General features: G+C 29.5%; 2 protein-coding genes across 4 annotated transcripts in view; both read left to right on the forward strand.

Moving 5' to 3' along the window:
- Positions 1-9,546, forward strand: part of sez6l2 (seizure related 6 homolog (mouse)-like 2) — a 67,851-nt gene that overhangs the window by 27,991 nt on the left and 30,314 nt on the right. The gene's annotated exons all lie outside the window — the stretch shown is intronic.
- cabp5b (calcium binding protein 5b) lies at positions 2,567-7,424 on the forward strand. The gene is made up of 6 exons (XM_058048769.2): positions 2,567-2,789; positions 3,739-3,766; positions 3,853-3,996; positions 4,264-4,373; positions 5,765-5,912; positions 5,980-7,424. The coding sequence occupies exons 1-6, from the start codon at positions 2,739-2,741 to the stop codon at positions 6,006-6,008; spliced, it is 510 nt and encodes a 169-aa protein (XP_057904752.2). The 5' UTR covers positions 2,567-2,738; the 3' UTR covers positions 6,009-7,424.

Consider the following 9,546-nt stretch of genomic DNA (forward strand, 5'->3'; position numbering starts at 1 on the left):
ATAATTATAATAATAATTGTTTTGTATTATTATTATCATAATCATCATCATTATTATATAATATAATTATAATTATTATACTATAAATATAAAATATAAAATCATATTAATAATAATGATAATGACAATAATGACAACAATAATAATAATTATTATTATTGTTATTATTAATAATAATAATAACAATAATGATATCATAATATTATCATATTAATAATAATAATAATAATAATAATAATAATAATAATAATAATAATAATAATAATAATAATAATAATAATAATAATAATGATAATAATAATAATAATAATCAAGCTCTTCTGTATTTGAAAAGTGTCCTAAGTAGTCATGAGCATGAAGTGATGAAGCCTGCTTGGTCATTTCAGTCACTTCTTTTTTTCAGTCACTCTCAGTGCCACAACCTGTGTCATCTCAATTCTCTCACAACCCAAATGCAAAACAGCCATGTCAAGCATCATCGGTCAAATGAAAAGAACGACAGACGGTCGTTTCATTTTTCATCGATACTCCCTTTTTACATTCGACCTCATGCAACACATCCCCAGCGCAATTTCACCATATTTAATCAACACATTTAAGTGTACTGTTTTGTGGAGAGAAAAAAAATCCAAATAATAGTGCATTGAGGCTGAGAGATGTTATGCTTCCAGTTTCATGGCAGCAGGTGGTGTCCCAGGGGGTCCAACTGGGGGGGGGGGGGGGGGGTGTTTGGAAACCGAGAACGTTTAACAGAACTGAACAGAAGTCTCTGGTTGTTTGCATATGGTCCAAAAACCTATCCTTCATCAAAATACATGTGTATTGCAAATACTTGCTGTTTTTTTTTTCATTAAAATACTCATAAACTCCACATCGGGCTGTGCAGTCAGTACATCAAATGTACATCAAAACTCCATTTGGGCTTGCGTTTGATGGATGTAATAATAAAACAGTTATTATTTACACATTCTGGAAGTGTAAAAGTGATATTCTTTAATGTAACATTGTTAAGCACGCTCAAAATAAACAAAACCACTACAATTACTATACTGCTACTTTAAAATAACAGTGTTTTTTTATGTAATATGCATACTGATTTCATCGTTGTTGTGTGATTTGTTTTATTTTTGGGGGGTTGATTTGTGGTACTCAAACAGGGTCCTTGCATTGACATTTACATGAAATATGTTAAATAAATACGTTTTGCAGTATATATCCCACAATTTTAATGACTTTGGACTTGACTTTAGTGTTATTGTGTCCTTTCCACCCAGACAAAATATTTTTCCCCGCATAATCTGAATCATCGAATGCATCTATAAACATCCAATCAGGTTTAAGACCACACTACAAGAGTGTGGATTACATTACTAAATTACTAAATTACTAAATCCCGTCTTTTTTTGAGACTGATTTATTTTAAAAGTAAAACAATTCCAAATGCATGCATTATATTTGTTGTTAAAATTGCATGTAATTTGGAAGACACTGAACTGTGCTTAGGACTTGAAAATTTCAAGCTCATGACTTCGGACTTGACTCGGCTTGTCTTGACTCGACTTGAGACCTGACTCAAATCTTGAAATAAAAGACTTGAGACATACTCGAGGCTTGCATTTCTACCTCTTCTGGTATGTAAACTATGAAAATTGTGTAATAATTTTGAGAAAAGAATATTAATAGTGGGCCGCACGGTGGAAAAAGTGGTTTGACTTGACTTGAGACCTGACTCAAGTCTGGAGATTAAAGACTTGAGACTGACTCGAGGCTTGCATTTCTACCTCTTCTGGTATGTAAACTATGAAAATTGTGTAATAATTTTTAGAAAAGAATATTAATAGTGGGCCGCACGGTGGAAAAAGTGGTTTGACTTGACTTGAGACCTGACTCAAGTCTGGAGATTAAAGACTTGAGACTGACTCGAGGCTTGCATTTCTACCTCTTCTGGTATGTAAACTATGAAAATTGTGTAATAATTTTTAGAAAAGAATATTAATAGTGGGCCGCACGGTGGAAAAAGTGGTTTGACTTGACTTGAGACCTGACTCAAGTCTGGAGATTAAAGACTTGAGACTTACTCGAGGCTTGCATTTCTACCTCTTCTGGTATGTAAACTGTGAAAAATGTGTATTAATATCAATAGTGGGCCGCACGGTGGAAAAGTGGTTTGAAAAAAAATTGTTGGATAGACCAATATATATCTATATATATATAATATTATATATATATTTTTTAATAAATTTATATTTATATAATAAATTTATATTATATTATATTATATATATATTTATTTATTTATAAATTTATATTAATATAATATAATATATTTTTTACAATATAATTCATTAATAATTAAAATAATATTTCAATTATTATTTGTTGTATGAAAAATACATTCAATGTATATTTTTTCTTGGATTTCCTAGTCAACCTTTATCATCTTTAAAAAAAAAAAATCTTTAACAATTAAGTCTGAATGTGCACAACATATGAAATCGCGCACGTGTATACGCTCATCATTAAGCGCGTGTTTCTTTTCTCGACCAAAGCTGCAGAGATAATCCATCAGAGATCTCATCCCTCCTCTCTGACATCCACAGATCACCAAGTGACAACATTTTACACTCGCATACGCACACTCGCAATAAAGCATACAGCATACAAACACAAACTACTTGCTTTTATTTTATTTTTTTTTTCATTTTAATTTAAATTTCCTCATAAAAGAAGCCGACGTCATGAGTCTGAAACAAGCCTGCATCTTCCTCAGGGGGGCGACCAGGAGACAAGTAAGTCACATTTCTACAGCAAACTGAATATTGCATGTGACAAACTAAATGTAAAAAAATGAATAGCGTCTTTTTTTATGTTTATAGTAATGTGGTGTAATATTGATGGGGCACTTAACACACTGATAGCGTTTTAATATAAGAAGATTTAATATAATATATCGTAATGGTAATGGTTTTATTTCATTTGAACATGCATCAGATTACAATTGAATGCATCCCATAATCAGTTCACAGTTGCACATGTCCAAAAGGAGTAGGAAGAAAGCTTATTAAATCCTACCCCTCCATATGGTACTTTTACAATCAGTAACTGTTACATTTGTTCACTTCCTGCTTTCCTATTTTATTTTATTTTATTTTTTATTTTATTTTATTTTATTTTATTTTATTTTATTTTATTTTATTTTATTTTATTTTATTTTATTTTATTTTATTTTGTGAACCGATTTAGGGACGATTTAGCTGAAGATCAATGCCTGGCAGTGCAATGGTAATGGTAATGGTTTTATTTTATTTAGGAAGAAGCAAAGCTTATTAAATCCTACCCCTCCATCTGGTACTTTTACAATCAGTAACTGTTACATTTGTTCACTTCCTGCTTTCCTATTTTATTTTATTTTATTTTATTTTATTTTATTTTATTTTATTTTATTTTATTTTATTTTATTTTATTTTATTTTATTTTATTTTATTTTATTTTATTTTATTTTATTTTATTTTATTTTATTTTATGAAATCGATTTAGGGACGCTTTAGCTGAAGAAGCAAAGCTTATTAAATCCTACCCCTCCATCTGGTACTTTTACAATCAGTAACTGTTACATTTGTTCACTTCCTGCTTTCCTAATATAGTACCATACAATGACCTCGATTCAAAAAGTGTTCAAGCATTACAGTATTACAAATAACGAGTAATAATAATATGTCCATCTTTAATATTTTGCAGAGATCTCTGACCCACGATGAAGTGGAAGGTAATCCATTTTTCATACCGTCTCCCATATGTTTTTGACGAATGGGTCATATTTACACTCCGGCCTTATGTCTGCACATTCTCCAGAGTTACGTGAGGCTTTTGTGGAGTTTGATAAAGACAAAGATGGCTTCATATCCTGTAAGGACTTGGGGAACCTGATGAGGACTATGGGTTACATGCCAACTGAAATGGAGCTGATAGAACTGAGCCAAAACATCAACATGAATTGTGAGTAATTCTAGTATTATTTTATTATGTATGTGTGTGTGTGTGTGTGGCGCCACCAGGTGGAGGTGCAAGGTAACATGTGTCTGGAAATTATTTTTTAAATTATTACTGACTAAAACAGGAGTGTCCAAAGTGCGGCCCCGGGCAGCTATTCCAGACTTTATTTGCTTTTTTTTGGACTTCATATTATTTTTCCTATATGGTGTATATATGTATTTTCATTACTCGCTTATGGTTAATGCTTTTTCAAAACATTTATCACGGCAGTGGGCGGACGGGTGGACTTTGAGGACTTTCTGGAACTGATGACCCCCAAGCTCTTGGCAGAAACTGCAGGCATGATCGGCCTGAAAGAACTGAAGGATGCTTTTAGAGAGGTGAGCAGGGGTGTGGACTCGAGTCCCGTGACTGATGACTTGATGACTTTGGACCCGAATTGACAATAGCTTCTGACTCAGGACTTGACTCGGACTTGAGTCTGATGACTTGAACATTCTTTGCAGCAAATGTGGTGAGTAAAAGTCCAAGTATTCAACTAACGTGACCATATTTAATATCATATAATATAACATAACATAACATAACATAACATAACATAACATAACATAACATAATATAATAATTATATTGTATTGTATTGTATTGTATTATATTATTATTAATAAAAATAAATACAATATAATATAATAATTATATTGTATTGCATTATATTATATTATAATTAATATAATTATATAATAATAATAATTATTAGTATTATTATTGACATGATATTATATTATAATAATTAATGTGGTATTAATAATTGTATTAATAATATTATATTATATAATTAATTATATTAATAATAATATACTTATATTATGTTATATTATATTATTATAATTAGCAAGGTATTAATAATTACATTAATAATTATATTATATTATATATATTTTAATTTTTTTATACTATATTATATTATTATAATTAATATGGTATTAATAATTGTATTAATAATAATAATATTATATAATACAAATAATAATTATATTAATAATAGTATAATTATATTATGTTATATTATATTATTATAATTAGTAAGATATTAATAATTATCTTAATATTAATATAATATAATATAGTATATTATATTATTTTTTATATTATAATATATTATATTATATTATATTATTATAATTAATATGGTATTAATAATTGTATTAATAATAATAATATTTATATAATATAAATAATAATTATATTAATAATAGTATAATTATATTATATTATATTATATTATATTATATTATATTATATTATATTATATTATATTATATTATATTATATTATATTATATTATTATAATTAATATGGTATTAATAATAATAATATTATATAATATAAATAATAATTATATTAATAATAGTATAATTATATTATGTTATATTATTATAATTAGTAAGATATTAATAATTACCTTAATAATAATATAATATAGTATAATATAATATTATATTATATTATATTATATTATATTATATTATATTATATTATATTATATTATATTATATTATATTATATTATATTATATTATATTATATTATTTTTAATATTTTTTCCAGCAAGACACATTTTGACAACACCTGTCCTGTCTTGACTTGAGACTTGACTTGAGACTCGACATTAAAGACTTGAGACTTGCAAAACACCGACTTTTCTCCCACCTCCGGTCGACACCACGTGACACATCGAAGCGCCGTAACCAAACGTGACCGTTTCGTGACAGTTTGACATCGACGGGGACGGCTCCATCACGTCCGATGAGCTGAGGCACGCCATGATGAAGCTGCTGGGCGAGCAAGCCAGCAAGAAAGAAATCGAAGCGGTGGTGAGAGAAGTCGACGACAACGGGGACGGGACCGTGGACTTTGAGGGTAAGATGAACGCAAATAGACACAGACGGATGTGTCCAATTCTAATTGTGCCCCCATGTCTTTGCAGAGTTTGTGAAGATGATGTCTCAGAAGTGATGAAGGATTTCTTGCAACTCGAGAGGTCACTCATTTTTACTGCACTTCTTTTTGATAAAAAATAATCATAATTTCCATAATATTATGCAGTGATATTTCGAAAGAAAGTTGACTTTGATGCCACTTTGTTTGCCCTGAATCCCTTCAGACCTGAGCTCGTCTGAGATGCTCATCTGAGATACGATGAGTGGACCAAACAATATACACTATATGTATAATGTTTAATATTTGCATTATATCAACAATTCTGTCCATATTTTCATTACCTGTCCAATTGTGCACACTCATTTGTATATATTCATTGATATACTTATATTCTATTTATATGTAATATGCATGTTTCACGCTACAATCTATTAAATGATGAAATGTATGATTTTTTTTAGGTTATGATATTCATTTGAACATGTCGAAAATGTATTTTTTAAGTTTGTCTCCTAAAACCAGGGGTGTCCAAAAGCTATTTGCGAAAATAGGAACAAAAGTGCACAATGTAAAGAGAAAATAATGAAATGTTGATATTAATAATTATTATTTAATGCATTTTTTTAGCCTTTTTACAACATTTTTTAAATACATTAAAATATAAAAGTACCCCAGCATTATTATTATAATTTTTTTTTTTAAACATGAAAAGTTTGGACACCCCTGACTTTAATGTTCGCTAAAATATGCTACCTTATTTTTTGTAAAACAAAAAATAACAAGCTGATAGATGCACAATGCAAAGAGAAAATAATGAAATGTTGATATTAATAATTATTATTTAATGCATTTTTTTTGCCTTTTTACAAAATTTTTAAAATACATTAAAATATAAAAGTACCCCAGCATTATTATTGTTTTTTTTTTTTTTACTTGAAAAGTTTGGACACCTCTGACTTTAATGTTAGCTAAACTATGCTACTACTACTGCAAAAACAAGGAAAACCAGCACATTTTTACCATGTTTTACCATGAAAATAATGAAATGTTGATATTAATTATTATTATTATTATTATAATTATTATTAAATAATTTTTTTAGTTTTTTACTAAATTTTTTAAATACTTTGAAATATAAAAGTGGCCCACCATTATTATATATATTTTTTTTACTCGAAAAATTTGGACACCCCTGACTTTAACGTTAGCTAAACTATGCTACTACTACTACTGCAAAACAAGGAAAACCAGCACATTTTTACCATGTTTTACCATGAAAATAATGAAATGTCGATATTAATAATTATTATTAAATATTTTTTTTGCCTTTTTACTAAATTTTTTAAATACTTTAAAATATAAAAGTGACCCACCATTATTATAATTTTTTTTTTTTACTCGAAAAATTTGGACACCCCTGACTTTAATGTTAGCTAAACTATGCTACTACTACTGCAAAAACAAGGAAAACCAGCACATTTTTACCATGTTTTACCATGAAAGTAATGAAATGTTGATATTAATAATTATTATTAAATATTTTAGCCTTTTTACTAAAGTTTTTAAATACTTTAAAATATAAAAGTGACCCACCATTATTATAATTTTTTTTTTTACTCAAAAAATTTGGACACCCCTGACTTTAATGTTAGCTAAACTATGCTACTACTACTGCAAAAGCAAGGAAAACCAGCACATTTTTACCATGTTTTACCATGAAAATAATGAAATGTTGATATTAATCATTGTTATTAAATAATTTTTTTAGCCTTTTTATTAATTTTTTTTAATACTTTGAAATATAAAAGTGACCCACCATTATTATAATTTTTTTTTTTACTCGAAAAATTTGGACACCCCTGACTTTAATGTTAGCTAAACTATGCTACTACTACTGCAAAAACAAGGAAAACCAGCACATTTTTACCATGTTTTACCATGAAAATAATGAAATGTTGATATTAATTATTATCAATTATTATTATTATAATTATTATTAAATATTTTTTTATCCTTTTTACTACATTTTTTAAATACTTTGAAATATAAAAGTGACCCACCATTATTATAATTTTTGTTTTTTTTTTTTTTACTTGAAAAATTTGGACACCCCTGACTTTAACGTTATGCTACTACTACTGCAAAAACAAGAAAAACCAGCACATTTTTACCATGTTCCAAAAAAACAAAAACATGAAACCTTATTTTTTAACAAAAAATAACAAGCAAAAAAGTTTGAACAACCATGAAAAATATGGAAAGAAAAAAAAATCTGCAGCCTTAACAAAAAAAAAAAAAAAAAACGGTGATGAAAACAAACTGCCAACAAATGGAAACAGACAATGGGAATGAGCTGAAGTGACAATAATCTCAGCGGACATCCCAACAGACCAAGCAGATTAATCCGCATTTTCTATCTCATGCCTGATTTTAGCATGTTTTATTTGCCTGCTATTATTTCACAATGACAGCTTGCCTGTCACGACCTAATAATAATATATTTCAATGTCATTGTCTGTTGACCTCTTTTGATGCAAACAATCCTGCTGTTTCATCCTGTTATGTAATAAAAAGACAAACATACACAACAACTGAATGTGATATATCATGTTTATGTACTTTCAAAAATACACATGCTGTTTACTTTATCTACTATTGAATTGACCATCACTTGTTTTATTTAAGTATAGAACAAAGCTTTACATTATTAAGCAACATACCAACAACATATAAAGTATAACAGGAATAATCTGTCACTCTGGGCTAGATTAGATCTGTCTGCGTAATCCTCATCCTGGGACCCTCGCATGAACAGATGGCAGATAAGACGAAATCACCTCACTAATTCTCATCCGCTGCCTCTAAAATGTAACCAAAAATGAGCTATGGGAGATTAATGTTGCAGAACATGATTTTCAACTTATGTTTGCCTGGTGTCTAAATAAAGACAAATACTGAAGCATTATAAGTGCACCAAAGGCATAAGCAAACGAGTGGGTAGCACGCAGGCCTCACAGCTACGAGACCCGAGTTCAATTCCACCCTCGGTCATGTCTGTGTGGAGTTTGCATGTTCTCCCCGCCGTGCATGCGTGGGTTTTCTCCGGGTACTCCGGTTTCCTCCCACATTCCAAAAACATGCTAGGTTAATTGGCGACTCCAAATTGTCCATAGGTATGAATGTGAGTGTGAATGGTTGTTTGTCTATATGTGCCCTGTGATTGGCTGGCCACCAGTCCAGGGTGTACCCCGCCTCTCGCCTGAAAACAGCTGGGATAGGCTCCAGCATACCCATGACCCTCGTGAGGATAAGAAAATGAATGAATGAATGAATGAATGAACCTTCTCAATGTGTTTTTTTAACATTTTTAGAGCTCTCTCGACATGAAATAGCACCCCTGTAGTCACCTATACACTCCTATAATTTATTATTTATGACATGACACAACTCTTTTGCTGGAGACCTGAGTTCAATTCCACCTTCGGGCAGCTAGGATAGGCTCCAGCACCCCCGCGACCCTCGTGAGGATAAGCGCTAGAAAATTAATGAATGAATGAACCTTCTAAGTGTGTTTTTTTAACATTATTAGAGCTCTCTAGACATGAAGTAGCAC

This window comes from Doryrhamphus excisus, linkage group LG16 (genome assembly GCF_037039965.1).
Source record: "Doryrhamphus excisus strain RoL-2023G ecotype Guam linkage group LG16, RoL_Dexc_Guam_v1.1, whole genome shotgun sequence".
In the NCBI taxonomy this organism is placed as follows: domain Eukaryota; kingdom Metazoa; phylum Chordata; class Actinopteri; order Syngnathiformes; family Syngnathidae; genus Doryrhamphus; species Doryrhamphus excisus.